Consider the following 25,530-nt stretch of genomic DNA (forward strand, 5'->3'; position numbering starts at 1 on the left):
TGAATTAATCTACTGTACATTTTACTATTGTTTTCCACCAAATAATTAATAAGTACTGAATTACCATTTGATTGAAAACAAAAAGCATGGTCTCTGACTTTTGCACAGTACCGTACAAATTTCCATATTGCAAATATGCCATTCAGTATTTATTGATGAAGATCAATATCACAAATAAAATTTTAAAAAAGTGCTGTTTTTAGTGTTTGTTATTTTCTGGTAAATACATTCCCCATCATTCGTGTTCATTATTATTATTGGTTATCAAAAAAAAAAAAAAACACAAAAGTCTTTGAACAGTAAAAATAGTATGAAAATCTATTATATTAATGTACTTAATGTCCTCAGGCAATCCATCTCATGAACACTTGACAATAAAACATGGCACACAACACTATCATACATTTATTTACTTAATGCACATAGTTATTTACTTTTCAAATTTGCACATAACATACCTGTACATACAAAAGTGTCTATTTTGTATAGTGTTTTTGCTATTTGTACATTGTCTATTTGTATATTATTCTTTTTATTGTCTGTGTCTTGTCTTGTCACTGTCATTCTGTTGCACTGTGGAGCTTCTGTCACTAAAACAAATTCCTCGCATGTGTAAACATACCTGGCAATAAAGTTCATTCTAATTCTGATTAATGTCAACCTACTGAACATTTTCCCATCAATATTGTTTTCCACCAAATAATTAACCAAAAGTACTGAATTACCATTTGATTGAAAACAAAAAAGTTTGGTCTCTGACATTTGCACAGTACTGTACATATTAACACTCGAACTTGGATATGTTAAACCAGGTGGAAACATTAACCTAAACGCCTACTTGTAGTTAGATGTTGTTTACTTTATTATTGATCGACAGGCAGTTCTAGGATAGTAGACATGAGCTCCATGACAATGGCACCCTGTCGTAAAAAAAAAAAAAAAGGTAGCTGATGTCATTTGTGCGTCAGAAAACGTCGATTATGCTGGTTTGATGTTTGAGATATTGTAATGGCTATATTTTCATGTCAAGTCTATGGTTTTGAGTGATATCACAGTGCATTAAACCCCATTCAATTTAAACAAAACAACAATCTAACAAAATTAGTCATTAATAGTTTGTACAAAACATTTTTTCTAATTTATATTTTGACATATTTTATGTGCACTGACATACCATTAACCATAAAACTGTTAGCTGGATGTGCCAACCTATTCCTTTATACAGTAATACTCAAACACCACCCATATGTTTATCCATTTTTACTGTTGTTTTAAGGGGAACTATTTTTTTTTAAACAGTTATTCTATTAATGCAAAATTCAGACTCAGTTGTGGAAACTTCCAATTTTTATTTCACTTGACACAGATCCATTTTTAATAAGATTTAAACATTAAAAGAAGTTAAATTTTACTTTTGAAAGTAAACTTTTTACTTTTAAAAGTTACTTTTGCAAGTCATATTTTCATGTGATGCAGATAACACACCCTGTCTAACAAATATATACACACATATCCCCCCAAAAAGTATTTTAATTAGTTAAACTGCCACACAATAACATTTGAAATGCCCGAATGTCTGTTGATGCCTGAAAATCCCAAGGCTTGTTTGTCTTCATCAGATTCCTCCTAAAAAAAAAAAATACAAAAAACAAAAAAGAGAACAGGTTATATGTGGGATGAAAACTTCAGGCTCTGGTTATCACAAAAACACACTGAGGTGATTTTATAGACTGGACCCTCATACTAGAGTAAATAATCCTTCCCATAAACAGGGTCAGATGGGTAGTGAGTCTAATCATTGGGTCAGTCACTTTTCAGTCTGTTTCAGCAAACAAAGTCATCAAGAGAAAGTTATTAATCCAACCACGTGGTCATCTCCTCCACGTGGCCAGCATTGTTCAGTTGCTGTGTAATGCAATGAATCATGAATAAAGTCCCCAGATGAGCTGTAGTGCTAAAATATAGAATTTTAATTTAATATTTTAGATACTATTATTATTTTTTAACATGGCCAATATTAATAGGCTACATTAAGTGCATTATAAATAAAACGTGCTCTAATAATTCTCCCAAATTGTTATAAATCTCAATAGAACACTGAAAAAACATGAATTTTAATAAATATTTGTAAAAACATTTTTATAGATACTCACCCTAAACGACTGGCATTGCATGAACCGTCCTCACTAAACACTGGATGGTGAGCTATCCACAAGACGAACAACGTCTGCAAACTCCTACAGCGATCATAAAAGTACTCGTATTCTCTTCAAAATAAAAGTCCCAATGCTCGCGACTGGACAAAGCACACACACTATGAAGAAGTGTCTGATGAGACCAAAATGTGCCTTCTTGGCCTTGGCACAAAGCTGTGCGTTTGTTGGAACCCCAACACTTCACATCACCCTGAAAACACCATGCCGACAGTGAAGCATGGTGGCGGTAGCATCATGTTGTAGGGATGCTCTTCATCAGACGGAACTGAGCAACTGGTGAAAGGGCAGGATGGGTGGGAAAAAAATGGGGCAAACCTATAAAAAAATATTTTACACCCAGAGGTTCGCCTTTCAACAGGACAATGAGCCTAAACGTGCTGTGAAAGTACACTGGAGTGGGTCAAAACCAGGAGTCTGAATGTGTTCGAATAGTGCAGTCAAAGGCCAAACCTCAGTCTGACTGAGAATTTGTGGCAGTATAAGAGGAGAGGAAGCTATGGAAGGAAAATGGAGAAAAATATGAAAGACAAATCATACATAAGGCAATCTTTCCTCCTTTCACCAAGACACTGATATAGTTTAGAAATGGAGTCTATTGGCTTCTATGTTTTTGTAAGTAGCAAAAAGTAAAAATGTCGGAAAATTAAAGTATTGTATAACATCATTATTGACTGATCTTATTAATGTGTTTTTCTTCTTCTTGTTGTTCTTCTTAGAGGTGTATTGCGTTAGTGAGGTGTTTTTGTTACACAGGTGCTGTTTTTGCACAAATCTGGCAACCGCTGAGAAAAAGGTTGATGTCCAGTTCACTCTCTTCTCTCGCGTGCGCGTTACCATAAACAAATCTTTCCAAATATATATTTTTTCGCTTGTAAATCAGACATCGATAAAAATAATAGGAATCTAATCCTTAATAAATAGATAATAACTTCGCAATGTTTAATTATGTAATTAATTACGTAACGCGTTTAATTTTTTTTCCTCTAATTTTTTTTTATTTCCGGTTGTGCGTGGTGGACTTCCGGAAATGCGCGTTGCCAGTCAGCTGACAGATGTTTGCCACTCGGGTTTACGTGCTGTTCCCAGATTTTCCAACCACCTGAGGGGGCAAAGATAAAGTGATTTCGCGGCGCGTTTTATCTTTCGCTAGCACAATGAGTGCCGGCACCCCGAAATGTCTGCCCTCGTCGGGCCAGAAATCTATCCAGGACATCTGCCACCCGCTATCAGCCGAGGAGTCCGTCCTCACACCCAGCCCAGATGCAGCCAACACCAGCAGCAGCCTCGGCCACAAGGTGAGCAGCTCCATCCGTACAGGGAGCCCTGTCCTGTCCTGTACACACAGCAGACTGGAAGCTTTTGTGTGTGTGTGTGTGTGTGTGTGTGTGAGAGAGTGTGTGAGCTTCATGAGCGTTTATTCTTAACCTGATTTATCAACCGACTCTTTACATTCTGCTTTGCATTTTCACTCTTCTCCACCCTTGTGGATTTGTTTCCTGTGTTCACCCACTGACTGATCTGGGAAAAGCATTATAAACTCCAAACTGCACTTACTACTGATCTAAACTGATCCTGATCCTTAACATGAAAGCCCTTGTCAGTAATGTTTATTGATAAACAACCTGAAAACAAACAGCTTGTTTATCAGTAAACATTACAGAGAGAGGATTTCATGGTTAGGATCAGGATCAGAATCAGTTTAGATCAGTAGTAAGTGCAGTTTGGAGTTTATAATGCTTTTATCCTATACTCACATGACATGAAGAGTCAAATTGCTTTTTAGACTTGGAATGAGCTTTTGTTTAGAAGTTTGTTTTACACAGTGTAGGTTATCTGTGTTGGCAGCCATGCTTTAAAAAAAAAAAAACAACAACATGTGACCATAAGCAGGACTGCTGCTGCTGTCGTGTCCCAAATGAATCTCAAAGCCCTAGTGTACACCAAGTGCAAACCTATGGTAAGACTTTGAGTCTTCAAGGGTTTAAAAGCCAACATCTGTAATATAATCGTAGTGTTTCCAGTGCTGTGCTTGAGTCAGCTGGTTCAAGTGGGATGGCAGGGCAAATCCCTCATCTGTCACAGAGGAAAAGACATCAGTAGAAGGTTTTGCTTTTGGCATCTACACAACCATGGTGATTATTTTGGACATTAGTGCAACCAGGCATAGCATCACCACTAAGAAGAATAACGGAAGGGTTTGAAGAAGTGTAGCTGAGGCTGATTTTGGGCTGATGTTTTTCAGCCCGCTCCGCAGACACGTCGTCAGCGGTGCTTGAGAAGGTGCATGTGAAATACAGTCGTGGGTGTAGTGAATGTGAACAAGGTGGATTATTTAATCTATGTTCCTTTTAATCCTGAAAACAGGAACATGAACTGAAAGTAGACAGACTAAAAACACATATTGTCCAGTTTACACAGAAGGACAAATGACAGTTTAGTACGTTTTTTTGGTTTTTGTACGGAAGGATTACAATTTTCTGTTTACTGTGTTTGGTGTTCAGAAGAAACACAGCATGAACATTAGAGCATTACAAACTTGAAAGAAATCTGACTACCTGTCTGCTTTGTGTGGGTGTGTATGGGTGTGTGTGGGTGTGTATGGGTGTGTGTAAAATAGTTTTCACACCATTCTCATTATGCCATTTATGAGACCTTGTGATATAATTCATTGCTAATATTCACCCTAATAATTTCATTTCACCTAATATGACTGATATTAGATTTTTGCTCTCCCATGTAATATCACGATCATCCGTCACTGGGTTCAGCTGTGAAGTAGTGAGATGTATAGTATTAACAAGATAATTGAAAACAACTAATATCAGGTAACATAGGAAAAAACCCTTTAATATCAAGGTTCTGCAGAGTTGTAGTATGCGTATGTAGCAAGTCTGTATGCATGTATTTATGTATGTGTACACTATATGGCCTAAGGTTTGTGGACCATCACACCCATATGTCAGTCTTCCCCAAACTGTTACTACAAAGTTGGAAGCACATAATTGTATAAGATGTCTTTGTATGCTGTACTATTACACTTTCCCTTCACTGGAACTAAGGAATCCAAACCATCATGACAATGCTTCTGTGCACAAATCAAGCCCCACAAAGACATGGTTTGCCAAAGTTGGAGTGGAAGAACTCGAGTGTCCTGCACAGAGCCCTGACCTCAACCCCACTGAACACCTTTGAGATAATTTGAAACACTGGCTGCATCCCAGGCCACCTCACCAGTCATCATTGCCCAAACTCACTAATGCTCTTGTGGCTGAATGGTAAAATCCCCACAGCCACACTCTAAAAGCTAGTGGAAAGCCTTCCCAGAAGAGTGGAGGTTATTATAACAGCAAAGAGGGGACTAAATCTGGAATGAGATGTTCAAAGGCGCATGTGGGTGTGATGGTCACGTGTCTACAAACTAGGCTATATTAAGTCATATAGTGTATATACAGTATATACTATATAGGATTGAAGTACAGGGGCTGCATCTCCCCAGTGCCACTAATGATATAGTCTTCCTCTATATTCAGGCTGCTAAATTTAGATCTCTAAAATCAATGGCCTTTAAATGATGAGTGACGCATTGAGTTTATGGACTTCAGACTGAACCAGTTCACCACATCTGCATTTAAGCTTTTCTTGTATTAAATGCTATATCCTTTGCAGTTTGTTCTTTTACTGTTTTCTATAACTGTCATTTTGTAAAGCAGTTTGAACTGCTTTTTGTATGAAAGGTATTACATAAATAAAGATGATGATTATTATTATTATTATTATTATTATTATTACTAAGCTGAGTTTACGCTTTCAATTTTCAGCCCAATTTTGCTGTTACAGACGAAAATCACACATTTTAAAAGAATTCTTTGGTTTTGAGTTGAGAAGTGGTCTTAGCCACGTGCTCACTGTAGGTGCCATTGTGACTAAACACAACCATGAAAAGCTGAGTGACTGCTGCTACAACAGATGAGACAGAACTCACGGGACAGCTATGAATACAGTAGTGGTGATGGAGAAACATAAACAAACCATGTTAATGGCTAGATAAACATCCTTATTATCTCAAGCTCACTTTGAAATATGATAGAACATAGTAATTTTCTTTAAGCACAGGTCTATGGTTAGAGAATCTTCATTATATAATCTGACATGATGAGCACATGATGTAGTATCACACTGTGATCATCCCGTAGCGTGACAAGTAATAAACTTGAAAGACTGCTGACATAGCACAGTGTAAAAATGGACTTTACATGTACAATATTACTAACAGTAACATTGGTTTAAATCATGTTTTGAGGCCACATTCTGACATGAGAGATAAATTTGCTGTTTTGACATATATGGTATACAGATGAACAGTGACAACAGGCCTGTGTTCATCTCGTGGCCATAATTGGCTGCTTTTAGAGCCTGTTGTTGATTGTGTGTCATTTGGAACAAAGATGAAGATTCATCTTTCAAGATCCTCCCGTGACTGTGGATGAGCTGCTGTGGATGGCTAAAACACTGCTGAATTAGCGATATTCTGTCATCCGGACACAGACAATAGAACCAGCATTGTGAGTTATTATAGATCGGAAGACATGCTGTATATTTTTGCTGTGTCATCATTATTCTCTCAACATTGTTCCTGGAAAGTTATAACAAAGCAGTTTTATTTGTATCTCACTTTAGAGAGTTTAAATTCAAACCTACCTGCAGATATTTTGTCAGTTTTTTTAAAATAGTTAGTCTTTCAAAGACATGACTGCATTTTCGTAAGGCATACATCAGTTAGTCTGTGCTGTCTCAGTATCTTTGGACAGCAAGCTTGGTTAGTTGCACTATGACATTGAGAAGAAGATCAAGTTTGATGGGTGATGAGAGGCTGGTGTACGTAAGTTATATAACAGGAGCTGACTTATTTTGGATGTTCCACAACATAGAACAGAACTATACCTGGAAAAAAGTATGACATGTTATTTGCCAAATAAAAAATTGTGGTCCTTTGCGACTTGCCATGGTATAAGAAGAATAAAACACTAATGGATGTGCTGTAACTCCGCTTTATGTCAGGCCGCATCACACTACACTGTCGTTCATTATGTTCTTTTAACTGCACGCCTGGAAGTATTGTATTCCTTACGCCCTTCAAGTAGATCCGTAGACCGGGCAGTCTTCCTTCCACTGTACAGCTCCATCACTAGTTGATGACATTGAGATGAATGCGAGCCACACTCTATGCCGTATTATTTTCCCAGGTAAATGAAGCATAAAGCCACATCCCAAGACTTTGACCTGGTGCTTTTTCTCTATCAGCACATTTTCTGCTCGGTCACTCATGAGGAAGGAGTAAACCATGAGTTGCTCATCTCGGCCTGTCTTACTTCCTGGTGAAGACTGTACACATGGTTTTAGTTCATTAGTCATGTAGAATATTCAAAACAAACTCTGAATACATGGTTTTGAAATCAGAAGTGCGTTTGCAGACAGACTGTACGTGTTGAATTGCCTGGCGCTCAGAAGTCAGCGTTCTTTCCAAAATGCTGCTGTTCCGGACCTCGCTCTGCTTTTTGGGTAAAATAAGTGGTTTTCGTATAGAGATCAGACATGAAGGTCTCACAGCTGACTTCCTGTTCAAGACAAAATATGAGATTTCATCTCAGATTTAATTGGTTTGATAGTAAGTTTCACTTCCATCTTGTTGCACCGCGGCTTGTACAGATCCGCAGCTGGACGGTGTTAATGCTTGAAAATTCGTTTCAGTGCATGTGGGCACGCAGTCAGGAAAATGCTGTCACCATTTCCAAAAGTACCAGATTCAAAATGAGGATGTTGGCTAGAAAAATGTGTGTTTGCAGCAACTTTTTCCTTTGCTTCAAGACACACAAGTTTTTCCAGGTCTCAGTTTGTCTTCAGTGAAATTTCCTTTCTACAGTATACTGATTTGGTCAAATTTATAGCAATTAGGAGAGTTAGTGATGTGGAATTTAACGCTGCGTTATTGAAGAGCTACACCTCACACACAGTGGCATTAAGCAAGATAGAGTATTTTTTAGAAGTGTTTTATATGAACCTTGCTGCTAACATCATGTAATAACATAGGGAGAGCTAGGTAACTATGTTCATACAGACACAAACAAGTTGTCTGATGCCCATGTATTGCTCCTAAATCCACCACTCTGGTGGATCCAACACCAGCGTGGGTGATTGGAGATACTTTCAAAACTGCTGTTCATGTGGATGGGATTTTTTTTGAAAACCAAGGGGTAAAAAACAAAAATATTTCCATACATGTGGGCGGGGCCTGGGTCTTGTGCTAGCATATATGTAAAGCTATACGCTTTACGCGGCACATATTTTGTTCAATTTTGTTGGTGTTTACACATACCTGTGTGTTCCTGATTCCAAAAATGTCGTAGGTCATTCATAATTAATCTGACAAGTGTGTGTCTGTGTGTGTGTGTATGTCTGTGTGTGCATCAGGCAAACGGTGTGTCACCATGAAGCAAGTTTTGCTTAAATATACATATCAAATAAAAGCTTTTTTTCTTATTGTTGAACCTGAGAAGAAAAAAAAAAAGCTTAACTGGTAGCCTACTTGTCCGTAGGCTGTCTTGTTGTCCCGGGCTAGTGATTTGTCCACCCCTGCCAGAGTAGTGTTTTTATGCTGTGTCTCTCATCCCTAACCGTGAAACACACACACACCTTTTCATAGAACACCTGCAACACACACACTGCCCTGCTGTTATCCCAGACTGACAGAAATTTGATACAATCCAGAGACGTGTAATGTCTCAAAGGACTTCTTTCAAACCAGAAGCTTTCTTGTTTTCTAGACCTATTATGGTTAACATCTCAATAAATCATACTCTTAACACTGTTTGTACATCTAGGAAATGTTTTGGATTTTTGGTTTGGGCTGTGCGCTCTGTTTAGTTGCGCCCCAGATCCATTGCGGTTTCAGTGTGTGAGCATCAAGGTGACTCCAATCCAAGCTAACTGTGGCTGTCTTACATACAGAGTTGTCCCCTCCCCCCCAAGTCCCACATGGCACATTAACGGTCTTTCAGTCCTTGTTTGAACATGCCCCCGAGGTCTGTGAGCCTATAGAGTGTCTCATTTCTCAATTTGGTTTTCTAAAGGTTGCTCACAAGAGCCTTCTATACACCTTTAAAATACCCTTTTACAAGGCCAGTGTAGAATACATTATCTGAATTTTATTGAATGGAAAATTAAAATTAAGTTTTTATCAAGCATCACATATACGCCAATTATTTCTATTTATTTCTCATTCGGAGCTCATAGAAACTATCCTCACAGACATTTGAGGGGGTAATAACACTGAGTTTGTAACTCTAGTGAGCTATCGTGAAAGCACCGTGCCGAACGTTCAGGAATATGATGATGTCTTGAGGAGTGTCCCAAATGCTTGCTTTTATATCCTCAAGCTCTTGAGCTCTTGTGTACTGTAGGTCCGCACTTTGATGCTGCTGCCAAAGTGTTGATTTGGAGGAGGACCACAGGGTGTAGTACACCATCTGGGACAGGGCTATAGACTGTAGACTGACTGCGTCACGTCTCATTCACTTACTCCATAGTATCATTAACACAAACGTTGTGGTTAATGATGCATATTAAAAATTGTCAGTTATATTCTGAGCAGTGTGACCTAAAGCCTGATTCAGACAGACAGAAGTGATTTATGTGTTCTTAAAGGAATACTTCAGCATTTTTTTAAATATAAATTTGAATAAGAATTACCATGGACTGAGAAGAGAACAGAAAACTTATTTAGTCAAAGCACAGTTGTTGGCCCAGTTTAGACAAGACTCCTGTATTGTCAATTTTCGTGAGTCCTTTAGTCAAAGGCAGTTGTAAATTTTAAGGATGCACTGATCCTATACAATGCTGATATCCAATACAGACTGGTACTGACATATGCAGTAAGTAAGCTGGGGAGTGGTTGTGTTTAGTCAACTTAACACGCATTCATGGCATTAAATGCATCACTGGATCAGTTCAAATCCGATCTGCTATTGATTCAGGATTTCAGTAAAGTATCAGATCAGTATATCAGTACGTGCACTGGCTGTGAACATATTGTGAATAAGAGTCCAGGGATAAGCAGAGGACAGTCTTTATGATTACAGCAGTAGTTCCTACAGTATGTACAAATTCTAGAGAGATCATCCACAGAAGCAAGGGTTTTGCATGGAATTTTTCTGTTCTTTTCTCAATACAAGCAAATGTGTTAAAAAAATCTGTGGTCTCCATGGCAGACAAACGTTTGGTATGATATCCTCTTTGCCCAGAATATATACAGGGTGTCCCAACTGTCTCCATATGTAGGGGAAATTAAAATTTTTTAGCAAAATGTCTTCCAAAATTTTTCGTACTTATTTTATATTATATATATATTTTTTCAGATAGCCTTTAAGAATGCCTTTGACAAAAGAAGAATGTATTGAAATCATTCTCGTGGCTGGATCGGGATGCTGTCGCAAGATTGCAGTGGACTTTAACAGGAAAAATGGCAAGCACATCACACACGACTCGATGTTGCCAAACTTTATTAACAAATTCAAAAAGACTGGAAGTGTTCCGGACCAACCGAGAACTGGACGTCCACAAACATCCACCGACGAAGGCATAACCGGTGTGGTGCTGGCATACACAGTCCCCTATGCATGGAGACATTTGGGACACCCTGTATTTTTTAATATAATATGGTTATTATAGGTCACGTCTGTTCATCAGCATCAATCACCATTTGTAATCACCATTTTTGCTGCATTTTAGGACTTGAGTCTCCCCAATGGCAATGCAGTGGACACGTCCAGCCCGGCCTCTTCGTCCTCTCTGCTAAATCGCCTGCAACTGGATGACGACCTGGATGGAGAGATGCGGGATCTCTTCGTGACTGTGGACGATCCGAAGAAACACGTGTCTGCCATGGAGACGTACATCACATACAGAGTGTCTACTAAGGTTAGTGGCTCAAATGTGATATCAATAATTGGGTCGAAATGAGTAAATTTAAGTCTGTCGTCTTTTGTGGATTGAATAAAGAATATAACTATTACAGTACTTTTTTATTATGTCAGTTCATTTATCAGTGGTAATATTCAGTCTCATTCTATAAATGTATTTTGTTATCGATGGTAGTTGTATTTTTCTACAGCTCTGTCAATCTCCTTACGTGACATTGTGCTCGCTGAAGCAGGTTCTTGTTTAACCTTCTTTTCACTTTGTCACTAGGACGAGACAAAGCATGTGACCATGCCTGCCACACAGGTGCTAATAGAAATGGCGTAATATCAGGTGTTCTGCCAGCCACAGGAATTTCCAAGCCCTGAACACAAAACAGTGAACATGGTTTAACACGAATATGAAATATCACTGCAACCAGATAAACTCTAAGTTAAGCTGAGTCACTGAGCTGGAATATGCTAGCAATTATAGATCCTGGTGCTTGGACCACTTTTTATTCAATAGTCTATGAAAGACTTTTCAGTACAAAGCTTGTTTTCATCCTGTTGGTAATTTCAGGAAGAGAAAATAAAAAAAATCTACAGGTGGCAAACTATTAGCAGTGAATTCATCTTCCCTGCATGATTGCTTGCTTTCTGTTCTACAAGACACTAATCTTTAGTGGTAGTGGAAATAGTGCCATGGTTAATGGATAACTGCTGCATTATGTCTCCATTACAGATTATTTATATAAAGCTCTCCTAATGCAGAGAGAGAAAATAGAAACACTTCGAGCTCTTGAGTGCTTCTGCTTTTGTAAAGAAACTGGTTTAAGTGTCTCACAAACCTGACATTGATGCTAAACTAAACATCACTGATGCACCATTGTCCTTTACATAGAGGTGCTTGACGGGTAAGTAATTATTAATGCCGTGTAATGCTTCTAGGGAAGTTTTTTGTGCAAATGTAGAAAATTAAGAGACTAAAATTAGGTAGAAAATTGGGGTTTTGTGTGTGTGTGTGTGTGTGTGTGTGTGTGTGTGTGTGTGTGTGTGTGTGTGTGTTGGGGGGGGGGGGGGGGGGGGGGTGATAATCTTGTCAGTGTTCTTGTAAATCCACTGACTGTTCGTGGTTGTAAATTAGAGAAGAATAATTTCACAACCTTTCCTTTTCTCTCAGTAATATCTCATCAGCTCTTATTTTTAATCCATAGACTACCAGAACAGAGTTTGACCTCCCTGAATATTCAGTGCGGCGACGCTACCAGGACTTTGACTGGCTGAGGAACAAGCTAGAGGACAGCCAGCCAACCCACCTTATTCCAGTAGGTAGAGCGTCAAATATAAGTTATTTAATCAATCTACCAGCCAGCACAGCGTATTAACCCAAGTGAAGCTTATTTCATTTTTGTGATTTTGGAACTTGCACCAAAAAAACCTCAAATAGCAGATTATGGGTATTATTTTCAGCTGGGAAGATGTTAGCCCTAAACTTGATAAAACATGTTAATTCCAGGCGGTAATAAATTTAAGTGTACAGGGGCTGAAAATCTCAGGTTTTGGCTGACTTTAACCTTTGTCTTTTTCATTCTCTTTGTGTGTTTATACTGTTGTCTCCAAAGCCTCTACCTGAGAAATTTGTGATGAAAGGAGTGGTGGATCGTTTTTCAGAGGAATTTGTCGAGACTAGAAGAAAAGCTCTAGATAAGTTCCTGAAACGGGTCGCTGATCACCCTGTCCTTTCCTTCAACGAGCACTTCAATGTTTTCCTGTCTGCCAAGGTTAGTGAACGTGTGTGTGTGTGTCCCAGTGTTCTGACCATGGCACTTACCATGAGACTGAGAAAACAGTTTTCACATTTTATATCGTGTTTTCTGCATTCAATGCTCCAAAAACGTGTAAACGAGGGATCAGACAAAGTAGCAGCTTCAGGTTCTAATTCACAATAACTCATTGTTTGACGTGCAAGTTTATCGGCAGAGAAATGAATAAAAAAAAAAAAACTTGACACACCAGTACTACAGCAATTTGCGTTCCTTTGCATTTGCCTTGGTGTCCTGACAAGAGAGTTTTCACTCCACTTTATACCTGACTTTTTAACCACATCGGTTTTGTTTGTTAGTCTCTCAAGGATGCTAATGGGTCACATTTTCCATTTCCTTGACGTGACTGTGGTTGTCTTTAATCAAAGCTTTCGAAGTGAGACTAAATTAATTTTTTATGGCAGGGAAGTGTTCTACTGGCCCAAAGGTTATATCGGTCATTGCTGCATATTTCATTAGATGATTAATGAGTGACATTTAATTTAAATTTACGTGGTCATAGATTTTATGCTATAAACATTCCTAAGATGGTGAGGCGAATATTATATATGCTGTTGAGCAAGCATACACAGACACGTCACATGTCTGAAAATCAACAGAGATTTTTGCTGATTAAAGCTGTTTAGACCAAGACACTTTAATGATGTGAAGATTCTGTTTTTTACATATTACACATTTTAAATTATATTGAAAAAGCCATATTACATTTAACTTGAGGATCCCTGCAGACACAGTGGAAAAGGCACACAGGTAGTAAGATAGTCACATATTATAGCTTTGTGATTAACTCATAAAACAGCTCTGCTAAAGTAGCTCTTTAGCTGCAGCTGTTTAGGGCTCATTATTAGTAATGAATTTTGTCATGATGATGTGGTTTGTGGCTGTACATTCGTATACAAAAGCCACTAGTGTCATTTGTCAAAACACTATTGCCTGTTTTATTACTGATCCTGTGACAAAAAAATCCATTTTGGAATCATTCTTATAAACCTTTCAAAGATGGCCAGCAGCAGTTATTAACAAGACATGTCATGCAACTCAAAAGCATTGCAAGTGTGTCATAGAGTTCACAAGCTTTCAAAACAGGTCCAAGCAAGACACCTGGAGTTTCTCTCTGTTAGTTTAATTCAACTAATTTGTGTGTAGTGTTTTTAACAGTAGACATTGTCTTGCTCATTAGGACATTTGAGAAGAGCCAGACTCATAAGAGTATCGGATAGTGGAACGATGAATGATTACTTTTCTACAACTGTAAAGTCAAACAGTACTAAGTATGTTGAATGGATGTTCGGTATTAGCTGTTTTATGCTTGTGTTATAGGATTTGAATAAAAGGCAAGGGCTGGCTCTGCTGTCCAAGATGGGTGAGTCTGTGAAGTATGTGACGGGTGGCTACAAGCTGAGAGCACGGCCGATGGAGTTTGCCACAATGGGCGACTATCTGGACCTGTTCACGCAGAAGCTGGGCACCATTGACAGGATAGCACAGAGGATCATCAAAGAGCAGTCAGGTAAGGGCTACAATGACCACTTTCTTTCTCCGATCCCAATTAGAAAACACTGGCATTCCAGATTTTAATTTGAAATGACTTAATAGCAGCAGTAAGTAGTGAAAGTGAATGCATTCATGCTATCTTAGATGCTCAAGCCTGAAAATTCTCTTAAAATACTTCAGTTTAAAACTAGATTTTAACATCCAGTCAGTTATTTGTTTCTGTGAGGAACAATGGACCAGTCAGGTTTTTAAATGTACTGAGTATACTGATAATATCATCACCTTACACTTAGTTCAGTAGGACTAAGTAGGACTGCAAAAGTGTTTCAAAGTCTTTCTAGACTAGTAATAATTACACAATTTCAAAGACTCCTTAGAAGAATTGTGCGTCACAGTTTCGCTCTACAATTGCTTATAGCTATTTGGATCATATCAGGCTTCTGTTTACATTTTCTGTCCCAGAAAAGAGTTACTCCCCCAGCTCGGACAGTGTCGCTCAGCTCTGCCCCCTTTCTTTAAAAGGCAACCAGCGGGACAGCAAAGATTTGACAGTGTTCTAATTCCAGCTGCAATTTGCATCTTAGACAGCAGAGGGCTCTAAAAATGACAGATGGCTCCTTTAATGAGACTATACAATGCAAAATAAAACCCAGTTTAAGTAGCATTCCTACTGTGCATGTTTCTCTATAGAGTACTTGGTGGAGCTGAGAGAGTACGGGCCGCTCTATTCCTCATGGGCCTCCTCCGAGCAGGAGCTCCAGGAGCCGCTGGACGGCGTGGCAGGCTGCGTGGCTAACTGCTGCAGCGCTCTGGAGGAACTCACAGAGGACATGAGTGATGACTTCCTGCCTGTCCTGCGAGAATACGTCCTCTACATTGAGTCCATGAAGGTAGACTGCCTGCCATAATTTTTATGTGTGGTCTTGTGGGTAATGATGTTAGTTCAGGAGTGTGTAAGTGTTAGTGGACCTTCCACTGTCTTTGAAGAGCAGCCAGATGGTAGTGAGAGTGTCGGAGAATGTTGGGATTAAAATAGGGAGGTTTTCAGGGGCTTGGTCTGAGCCAACAAATTTGACCTATGTTTTTCTTGGCTCACAAATCCTAATAAAGTGTGCATGGTGAACAAAAATGTGTATCCAAATGGAAACCTGTCTCCTAGACTGTCTATGCTAAGAGGAGAGAGGTCAAAGGAGAATGTCCAGACTGGTTCAAGCTGACAGGAAGGCTACAGTAACTCAAGTAACCACTCTTTACAGCCGTGCTGAGCAGAAAAGCATCTCAGAATGCATAACACGTCGAACCTTAAGGCAGATGGGCTGCAACAGCAGAAGTCCACATCAGATTCTGCTCCTGTCAGCCAAGTACAGGAGTCTGAGGCTATATTGGGCACATGCTCACATAAATTACACAGTTGATTGGAAAAATGTTGCCTGGTATTTTTTTTCCAAGTTCCAAGCTTTATTATTCTTCATAATATCGCTACATGTTTAATGAGAGGTCATATATGACAGGGCAATATGAAACCATGGTTATAAATTTTTCTTCTGTTTTTGTATGTCAAACAGTAAATGAGAAGTACATGCAGGTAGGAACTAAATTTGTGAGTGGGGAAGTGAAGATCTGTTGGGCCACACTTACCACAGGATCTCTCTGGGCCATTACTGAGCACAGTCATTTGGACTTGTTCATAATTTGCATAGAATTGAGAAAATCTCAATTCAGTTGTCGTACTGGCACTTTGTTGCTTGTCACTGTACATAGAAAACAAGTAGTTGTCAAGCTTTTATCAGTTGCTAATGTGAAAGTAGGGTAAATAACAGTATAGCTGCAGAGCTTGTAACCTCTGTCACATGGTTTGTCATGGAATCGCTGCATATTGCCAAGACCTGTTAGATTTCTGTCAGATTTCACACGGCTCAGCTTCCTTGACCTCTGCTATTGAACCTTCTGCAATGCCTCCAGTCACCTACATACATGCATATCATAAAAATCTGAACATCAGCAGATGATGAAGCATCCGCTTTCCATTTGTGCAAGAGCCTGAGAAAGAGAAAGGAAGTATTACACAAGAAAGAATTGAGGATGCAATTTTCACAAGCCACACACTCACCCTAAAGTTGTGTTTTTGTATAAAACATAACTGCATATAATATGGTAATATAATAGGAACTATCTGTGAAACTTAATGATGTATGCTTTTTTATGGAGCATCTCTGCTTGGAGAAAAAATAACACGATAGAGAAAATGTGGTTAATATCATTTTAATGAAGATTGGCCATAAAAATGTAAACTGCCCAGGAACAGGAAATACTGTAGGACTGATCTCATGACAAGATATTCTGGCTTTATTAAATGGTGAATTATTGCCTTGCAGCAGTGATTATATTGCAGAGTCAACAGTAAAAACAGCTTCAGTTTTCAAGAAGGAGGAAAATGCTTATATCCTTCAGTTGACAGTGGTCTGATGAGACGACCAGGAGACTCAGCTCTTCTCTGGTGCTGACTGCTTGTTGTTAACTTTTCCAATCTCCAGGGCCATCATTCTTCTCCCTAGAGTTCTCAAGCACTTCAGGCCAGCATTTATGCAAAGCTGTTTTAGTAGCTTCCATATTGGAGCTGCCTCACTGTGTGCAAGAGCAGTGATGCCAAACGCTGAGCTGTGAACTAATTTCAGACAGCTATGACTCAGAGTATAATGGCATCTTGGTTTTATAACCTAATTTATGGACAGTTGGCAGGTGGTTTGTGAAGTTTATACACAATGTTTCAATCACGTTGTTACTCTCAATTTGCAGAATGTTTTAAAGAAGAGGGACCAAGTCCAGGCTGAGTATGAGGCGAAACTGGAGGCTGTAGCATTCCGTGAGGAAAAGAGGACAACAGTAAGTATCTTTTTTTTTTTAATCATAATGTATGTCACTATTCGGGGCAAAAATAACACCAGTTCTATGGAATATATGATATTGTAACAGTTGAAACAAATGGTGTCAGAACAGGATATTTAGCAGGGGTAGATGACATGTAAGAAATAACCACCCTGAAGCTGATTATTTTTCAATAACAGCACATCCTGAAGAGTTTTATTCCTCTTACACCACAGCAATTTGCCAATGTTAACAATTTTTTATTTATTAAATGATGTGATACTTTTTTCTGTTTATAGTTATTTTTAATCAATGAAACAAGTTAGTTCCTGTTATCACATGTCACAGCAGCTATAAACAGTCATTCCCTCTCCATCCTCTATGTTTTTTTTTTTTTTTTTTTTTAAACAGTTTTTAAGTCAAGATAAAAAGTGCCGCTTGTCATATCACAGAGAAACCACAAAGCCCTCTGTCCTGAGGATAGTCCCATGTTGGAAAATTTTTAAGTTGCAGCTTTACCTCTGACTATTACAAAACACTGACACTGACTCCTTCCATGAACATTAAAGTCTACTTACAGAAAATCTCACCATAGAAAAAAATTACTCACAAATTATAATAATGATTAGAATGAGTCCATTGCAGTATAAACCTTACAGTTGCCACTATTGTGAGATCTGCTGTTATAGAAAATTAATCAACCCCTTCTGACCAATCAGAATAGAGAATGCAACAGTGCAAAAAGGCAAAAATTTCACATTGCAATGCTTGAAGGCATCAAAATACATATTGCATAGATGTTTTGCTAAATGTGCCAGCAAACTAGTCGAGCCACATTAGGAAAAACTTGTTGTTTAACAAGGAACAACAGGGGAAATAACACAACTGAAGCCAAAATATGTTTTAATGTTCAGTCAGTTTTGTACCAATGAAGTTATGAAAGAAGTGGCTTCTGATATTACAGACTCAGAAAAGTGTATCATGATGTTTTTACTGTATATTGTGATATTAATGTAATAGTATAAGTTATAGATATAATAGTAGATATAATAAAATTTTAAGGACTGCCTGTTAAATTGATTAGTCTTGGTTTTTAGTAATGTATTCCTGTGTAGTGAGTGTTCATTTATAAAGATCATTTATCAGAAACCACGCAGTTATATTTGGACCCTAATGTATTTATTAGCTGTTTTTTGTGTGTACAAGAACATGATAACTTTGCTCATCTGTTTCACTGTCAGTATTTACATCTTAAAAGTATTGAAATGAAATATGGAAAATATTTGCTGCATGATGGCAAGAAGCCAGCAACCAGAAGTTTCTGCAGAATCAAACAGGTTGATATTTGCTGTAGAGAAGAATGTTCTCTGTGTCCTCTTGTAGGTACCCACAGACGTGGAGAAGTGCCAGGACCGGGTGGAGTGCTTCAACGCCGACCTGAAGGCTGACTGGGAGCGCTGGCAGAACAACAAGCGGCAGGATTTCAGACAGCTGCTGACCGGCATGGCGGACAAAAACATCCAGTACTATGAAAAGGTAAAGGACAGAGACACAGAGAGAATACAAGCGAGAGTGGATGACTGACTGGCAGAATGAAGGAAAATGGAGAAGAAAGGTAGAGAAGTAGGGGATTAGGAAATCCAAGTCTGTATACTTGTAGCTTATGCCCTGAAAGTGATCGTAATCTCAATGAGATTTGATTATATTTTTTTCTGTCACTCTATGGCACCACTATCTACAATGGTGAGTCAAATAAAAATTTTAATTCCTTTAAATTCCTCTAGAATTCCTCTAGAAAAATATTCTTCCAGCTGCTAGTTTATGTTGCACTCACCATCGTATAAAAATGCTGTTCTAAACTGTAATAAAACCAGAATCACTTTTATTCTTAGTCTGTATATGTGGCTTTCAGATTTCCAAATTATAAGCCAAAATTGTATGTTAGAAGTTATTTGAATGATGATATGTAGTTCAAATTAGATTTGGGTGATTTACAATGACAAATAAACACGGTTTTTAGATAAATTCTATTACAGAGCCTAACAATGGGCCTCATTTATCAACCGATAAACAAACAAATTTATTCGTAAATTGTTTTCAGGAGCAAGAAATGTGAACCTCGATTGATAGGCTTCAAATCATATAATTGCCACGAGTTACTGCCATTTTATATACAGATTCCACTGTCAATGTAAATCACTTATTTATCAGATGTAAATCACATATTTATTTCTATTACACACAAGAATTAAGTGAAAAATCTGTGAAACTCATAATATCATAATTCATATCATAATAATGACTTGAAAGAAAGCCATCCAAAACAAACCCATACAGTAAGACCAATAAGACTACTTTTAAATTAGGACAAAAGAAATGGCACCCTATGAAAGGAGATATAATTAGTCTGTGTGTGCGGTAGCAGACGAGCTGCAGCGGCTGAGCAGCTTTACTGGAGAGATTCATCGATTAGTCATCATTTTGCCATTTTCACGTCTGTGAAGTTTGCGTTTTACGGAGTTTTGTGGCCATCGCTAATTACAAATCAGCTTGGTAATATATGGCTGAACAGCATTTATCAACATGCAGTATGAAGAAAATCAGTTGTACCGAAACTTCTGTAAATCTGGTGGGAGTTTTTAACCGTGGTTTGGCCTATGAAAACGTTTACACACAACTTAATTAAAATTTTGAAAAATGAGGCCAAATGTTTTTGAGGCAAGTTTTGTTTTCCCACACAGTATTGTCCCACACAGTGTTTTCCCACATTGTGTTGTAGACATGCAAGATGCAAAACTGTAGCTTATAACCTTCCTTTAGTCATAGTTCCAGACCACACTGAAGATGTAAACTTTGACTGATTGACTACATTTTGAATAAATTTAAGGAAAATTATTTAAATTTCACATTTGACCAAACTATCCCTTTTCTGATATCAGAATTTTTAGTTTCAAGTTGCATGTACTTTTCAGCGCAAGGATTGAGAATCTGCTTGTTTCACTGCTCTGCCTGTGGTGTCAGGAAACATCCATCACATCTGTATACACAATAGCTCGAAAGCAGTCATCAGCTGCACTGATCGTAGTCCTGAAATAGCTTGGCTATGCTTAGTGTGGTTCTTTCACCTTTTAGCCCCACAGCTGGGCCAAACACTGACACAGCTCTGCAAAATTCCACACACACCAGCCAAAGAGGACAGTACAGAGCACTGCGCTGAACAGGCAGAGCTGGACTTTGTTAAAACAGTAAAATCAGCAAAGTTACTGTTCAGAGTTCACTGAGAATGTATAGGAGCACTTTGCTAAGTCTTAAGAAAATGGATATTTGTGCTATAGCTATGTATAATAAACAGCACTGTATAGAGTCTGGATAGATTAACACCAACAGAGGAAATCTTTAGCAAGGCACTGTAATGGATGTTGATTCTGTTGTGCACCATTTTCCAAAGGGCTCTTTCGCATGGTTTCCCCATTATTATTTATAGCCTCTGAAGAAAAAACATAAGCTTTCTGTGGCATGTAATGAAAATGCTGAGGTTAAGATTGCTTAGCATAAAATACAAAAAAAAACATTGTCTGCTTAACCACAAACTTCCTATTTTTAAAGGTTTGGACTGTAGAATGGGCAGATGTTAACAGCTGCTTGTGCTCTGTGTCTGCTCTGCAGTGCCTTGCAGCATGGGAGTCCCTCATTCCACTCTTACAGGACAAACAGGAAGCCAAAGCAGAGACGAACTGAGTGTGTGTATGTATCCCCTGCTCTCAGGGTCATGACCTCCTGAGATCAGTGTGAGATCATGGTGGCGTGTCCTCGTGTGTTTTAGCCACTGGGGACCCAACAGTTCTGGGGAGCAAGAGGATGGGCTACACAAAGACCGTATTATATTTTGTTGCATTCGGATTTGTAAAGTGTGTGTTTTTTTTTAATTATTTTTTTTTTTTATTTATGAGATCCCATCTGAGCACCTCCTCCTTCCCTCTGGTCTGGAAGAACATGTAATTTTGTGTTCCACTGAAGCACAGCAAGACAAACCACAGAATGACCTGGAATTATCCTCTGAACTACTGTGGACAAAAAAAGAGAAGTACAGCAAGCGACACTTGCCATTTGCCAATGATTTTCTTTTTCTATAAATTCCGCTTGCCCTCAGCATGGTTCCCTTTTATCGCTGCCTCATTGTCGTCGTTGTCCTGCGCGTTGTGACCATGAAGCAACAGGCCAAGGATCGTCCACATTCCTCTCACCAAAGTTTGATGTGTTTTTGTTTGTTTCTTTCTTTGTGTTATTTCAGGAACACTATGGATCTGATGCTGGGAAATGGCATGAGATCATGTCCACTTTATTATATTTGTGATTTATGTTTTGGTTCATGACTCTGAATGAAGGTTGTCTTCTCAGCCCTACATGACCTCATTAAATATTTATGTTCAAATGCTTTTCATAATCACTCCAGGTTGTTGGGCCCAGCTTCACACAGGTTGTTGTGTTTAAATTAAAGGTAGCTTTCAAATGAAAGCTGCTATGAATATGAACTGCATTCAGACCACTCGGGGAGTAATTTCTTTTCACAGCAATGTCATTTTTCAGCAGGACATGAAACAGTAGATCTTAGAATTTTTTTTTGTTTGTTCATAATCTACTCATTTAGGCAGTATTAATATTAATAAGTACTAATTAGGATTTGCTCTGGCATTTAAACATGTTGTGTTAATATACTTTTCTAAGCAGGTGTTTGAGATCTAGGAGTTATTGTTTAGAAGCCTGGGACTTTAAGATAATTTGGTGTTTTGTTATTGTAGATAAAGCTGTTTTGGAGAAAGAGACAGAAAAGAGAACTTGATAATTCTTCCCCATAGGGATGGTGTTCATAGGGCTACGTGACATCTACATAAGCAATTCAAGACAACAAGTATAAACCTGCATAAAAATATATAAAGCACATTTCCACAGGAGTAAGTTGCTTTGAATATTTTGGTCACTTGTTATGTCAAGTTGACATAACACCTAAGTTATTTAATATGTTTGTTGATTTAAAGGTACATAAGCACTTCAAGATTGTTGGTATAACCCTAAACTTTATAAAGGCTTATTAAAACAGGTGTAAATTGCCATAAGGGCTTAGTTCAATTATTATGTCATAACCCCTAAGTCATGTGATACTTTCCATACTGACTTATATGACTCTAACATGCCAAAAGTTCACTGAGTTACTGTCATCTGTCACGCTGTTCTAACACTTCATAGATCAACCATATGTCAGTTGGGACATCAGAATGAACAAAAAAGTCTTCACGACACTTTCTGAGCAGACATATGTGATTTTGAGATACCAGAAGTTCTCCGAAGCACATAGTCATCTATCATGGTGTTCTAATGCACGTCACAACACAACCTTATGTCAATTGGACAAACGGACAAAGCAGACTTTATAAAAGTTGCTGCATATTGGATTAAGCACTTATAAATTTTGCCCTATGTTTATGTCAGGTCATAAGACAACCTTATGTCAACTGGACATCAAAATGGACAGAGACAGGTTTTTTGACAGCTGTTACATATTTGATTAAGCCTTTATAAATCTTTATATTGCTTTAGGTCAGTTGCCATGATGTATTTATATACACTTGTCATGTAGCCTTATAAACACAAGTAAAGCGTCACTGAAAAATTACACCTGCACTCCATTTAAGCCCACCGTTTGTAATGTTGGAGAACAGGACTTTCTCAGTGTCAGTCTATGGAAACATTTGCCATCACTAAATACACACAGATTCATTGTTTAAAGTTTGAATTATTCTCCAGCTAGAAAGTTTATACATACTACACTTCACTGTTACAAACAGTCTAACGACAGTCTCAACATGGTGTATGAAGGGTGACAGTGTACAGTGTTTCTGCGCACCCTGCTACACACCACTGAGCCTCTGATAAGCTGCATGTGTTATTCACAGTTTAAACTACAGGCCGTGCCAGTCATGTCCCAGTACTCCACTGGGTCTGTGTTTGTCTCTCTTGTAGCTGTATGCAGCTGTTAACAGGCCTGCTGTTGTCCAAAACTAAAGAGGCTTTGCTGTTGTTATAGATTCTTACGGATCCTTATTCTATTGTGTGTATTTTTAAGGGAAAGCGAATTCTCTCTTTTCAGATCTGCAATTGAGATTATAACGTGCAATGGAGAAGAATTAGACTGCTGTAATGTTAACTAAAAAATTCTCTGATGTATTTGTCTTAAGAAATTGCACTCATCTCATTGGAAAGTGCTTTATAGACCTTATATCCTGTCTGTTTTTTCTTTTTTTTCATTCAGAGGAGTGCTTATGTTAATATTATTCCAGATTTGCAGTGTCACAGGTAGGATGTAGGTTAAGCATTAATAATGTGGCGAGATTTGCCTAAAGTTAATAACCGCTGTATGATGGCTGGAAACTTGCGTCTTTGGCACCATCTGCTGGATGATAATACTGTTGTTTACCACTTTACTATATGGACACCTCTTTAAGGAAAACTCCACCCTGAAACACATTGAATATGTTTGTATTGAAATATTTGTGATATGCATACCAATTCTGGCTCTAATTTGCTAGTTGATGCTGTAGTTGTGTGAAAAGTTAGTGGTCTTGTGCTTCTCTGACGTCACATGGAGACATTGCTAGTGCAGTTACAATGGTGCAAAAAATTTCAACCATCTCAAACACAAGCGATAATGGCCAGGTTTTGCTGTTTTAGCTCCTACAAACAAAAGTGAAAGAGCTTTTTAGCTCACTCGCTTTAAGTGGTGTGGAGACCACAAATGTTGGTTTCGAAGTTCCAGAATGCAATGCGGCTATATGAAGCAGTTGTGCTGAATTATGCCTCAGCTAGTTAGCAATCTACAAGATGACAAGCGTGTTGGTGTTATGTGTGGTGGTATTAGAATAAAAGCTGAAGCTTTGGAAGTTGATCTGTTTGAGCAGAATGTACAGACGAGGAGGTGAGAGAGCTAAACAGACTAAAGAACTAAAGTGCCACTACTTCGCTGTCGTTAAGTAGAGATGAAACAAGGGCTAAATCCCACTGGCACCACTATCAGCAGGTAGACAAACTGCATTGTGGGTAAAGTAGGAAACTGTTAAATAAAGTGAACATAGACCAACATGTTGATGAATGATTAATCTAAAAAAAGGCAACTCAGAATTTCATAAAAAAAATAAATCCTGGACGCTGCTGAGGATCATAAGTTAATTATAACGATTCGTATGCAAGCTGTTCAAGGTGGAATTTTCCTTTAAGCTCATAAAGTCGAAGAATGGTTTGATTAGTGGATTTGAAATCACTGTTATACATGAAAATAACTGAGACACAGACTGTGTGTGCATGTTTTTCTAGTGCAATACAAAAGATACTCCACGTTTTAATTTCCACTCGTAACCAAATCTTTCTGCTTTCTTTTAATCTCTCTAAAGGTTCTGTGAAGCATCTGTGTGATAATTAAGGCAGCTACACTACACCGAGTTGTGTGTGACTTTGTGAAAAAGTAATTTATTTGGTGATTAATACACTAGGCCTATGTAAATCAACCCACTGAATTTATCTTTTATCACTATGGATGGGGCAAATTAGAAATTCATCAGTTTTCATGAGCAACAAGCTTTCATAAGCTTTCTTTTTTTTTTTATTTTATAAACTCTTTTTCTTGCTTGAGTCAGAAGGCAATGTGTACTAATAAGCAGCCGCTGAGGTGTGTTTGATTGTAAATAGCGTTGTCAGTCTGAATTGACTTTTTTTTGTAATGTTGAAATGAAACTGCTTTGTAAAACTGGCTTCTGTTTAAGAGACTCAGAAAGTCAATGTGAGGCTGAGGGGGAGAAGTTAAATATGGCAGTGAATATTTTGTAATATTAATATAATTTATAGACCAAAAAGGTTTTTAGTCCTCAGTTCTCCAATAATTTTCCTTTGTGTGACTTGTTTACTGTAACATTAATGTAACTGTCAATGTTTCAATTGCAGGAAAATGACATTGATGTTTTGAAGCTATATCTTTAACGAACATATTTTAAATATTGGACCAATTAAAAAGGATTGTGTTAATGCTTTTTGGATAGTTTATGTATTCAGTTTTATTGAACATGTTGCACACTTGGTGTATATCCTGTACACACTATCCTTGATTTCACGTTTGAGTCACGAACAACATTT

The 25,530-nt window shown here is 38.1% G+C and overlaps 1 protein-coding gene and 1 long non-coding RNA gene across 3 annotated transcripts; one reads left to right on the forward strand and one right to left on the reverse strand.

Moving 5' to 3' along the window:
- Positions 1 to 1,324: 1,324 nt before the first annotated feature.
- Positions 1,325 to 3,244, reverse strand: LOC128320884 (uncharacterized). 2 transcript variants are annotated; one of them, XR_008304479.1, is made up of 2 exons: positions 2,154 to 3,244; positions 1,325 to 1,626 (listed from the first exon to the last, which is right to left on the reverse strand). It is a non-coding gene; the product is annotated as an uncharacterized LOC128320884 (long non-coding RNA). The 2 variants fall into 2 exon arrangements; XR_008304480.1 differs by having other exon boundaries at positions 1,325 to 1,954.
- On the forward strand, positions 3,237 to 25,427 carry snx30 (sorting nexin family member 30). The gene is made up of 9 exons (XM_026942595.3): positions 3,237 to 3,511; positions 11,001 to 11,189; positions 12,385 to 12,495; positions 12,793 to 12,951; positions 14,314 to 14,503; positions 15,178 to 15,377; positions 17,284 to 17,370; positions 18,736 to 18,888; positions 21,019 to 25,427. Exons 1-9 carry the CDS (start codon positions 3,371 to 3,373, stop codon positions 21,088 to 21,090), a joined length of 1,302 nt encoding a protein of 433 aa, XP_026798396.1. The 5' UTR covers positions 3,237 to 3,370; the 3' UTR covers positions 21,091 to 25,427.
- Positions 25,428 to 25,530: the final 103 nt, after the last annotated feature.

The sequence above is a fragment of the Pangasianodon hypophthalmus genome, chromosome 17, assembly GCF_027358585.1.
Source record: "Pangasianodon hypophthalmus isolate fPanHyp1 chromosome 17, fPanHyp1.pri, whole genome shotgun sequence".
NCBI classification, from domain to species: Eukaryota; Metazoa; Chordata; class Actinopteri; order Siluriformes; family Pangasiidae; genus Pangasianodon; species Pangasianodon hypophthalmus.

What these genes read in the sequence shown, in the direction of transcription:
- snx30 (XM_026942595.3), top strand. Translation starts at nt 3,371, where the DNA reads ATGAGTGCCGGCACCCCGAAATGTCTGCCCTCGTCGGGCCAGAAATCT. An exon ending in CATACAGAGTGTCTACTAAG is followed by an intron (nt 11,190 to 12,384) that starts GTTAGTGGCTCA and finishes TTTAATCCATAG; the next exon opens with ACTACCAGAACAGAGTTTGA. An exon ending in TCTACATTGAGTCCATGAAG is followed by an intron (nt 15,378 to 17,283) that starts GTAGACTGCCTG and finishes CTCAATTTGCAG; the next exon opens with AATGTTTTAAAGAAGAGGGA.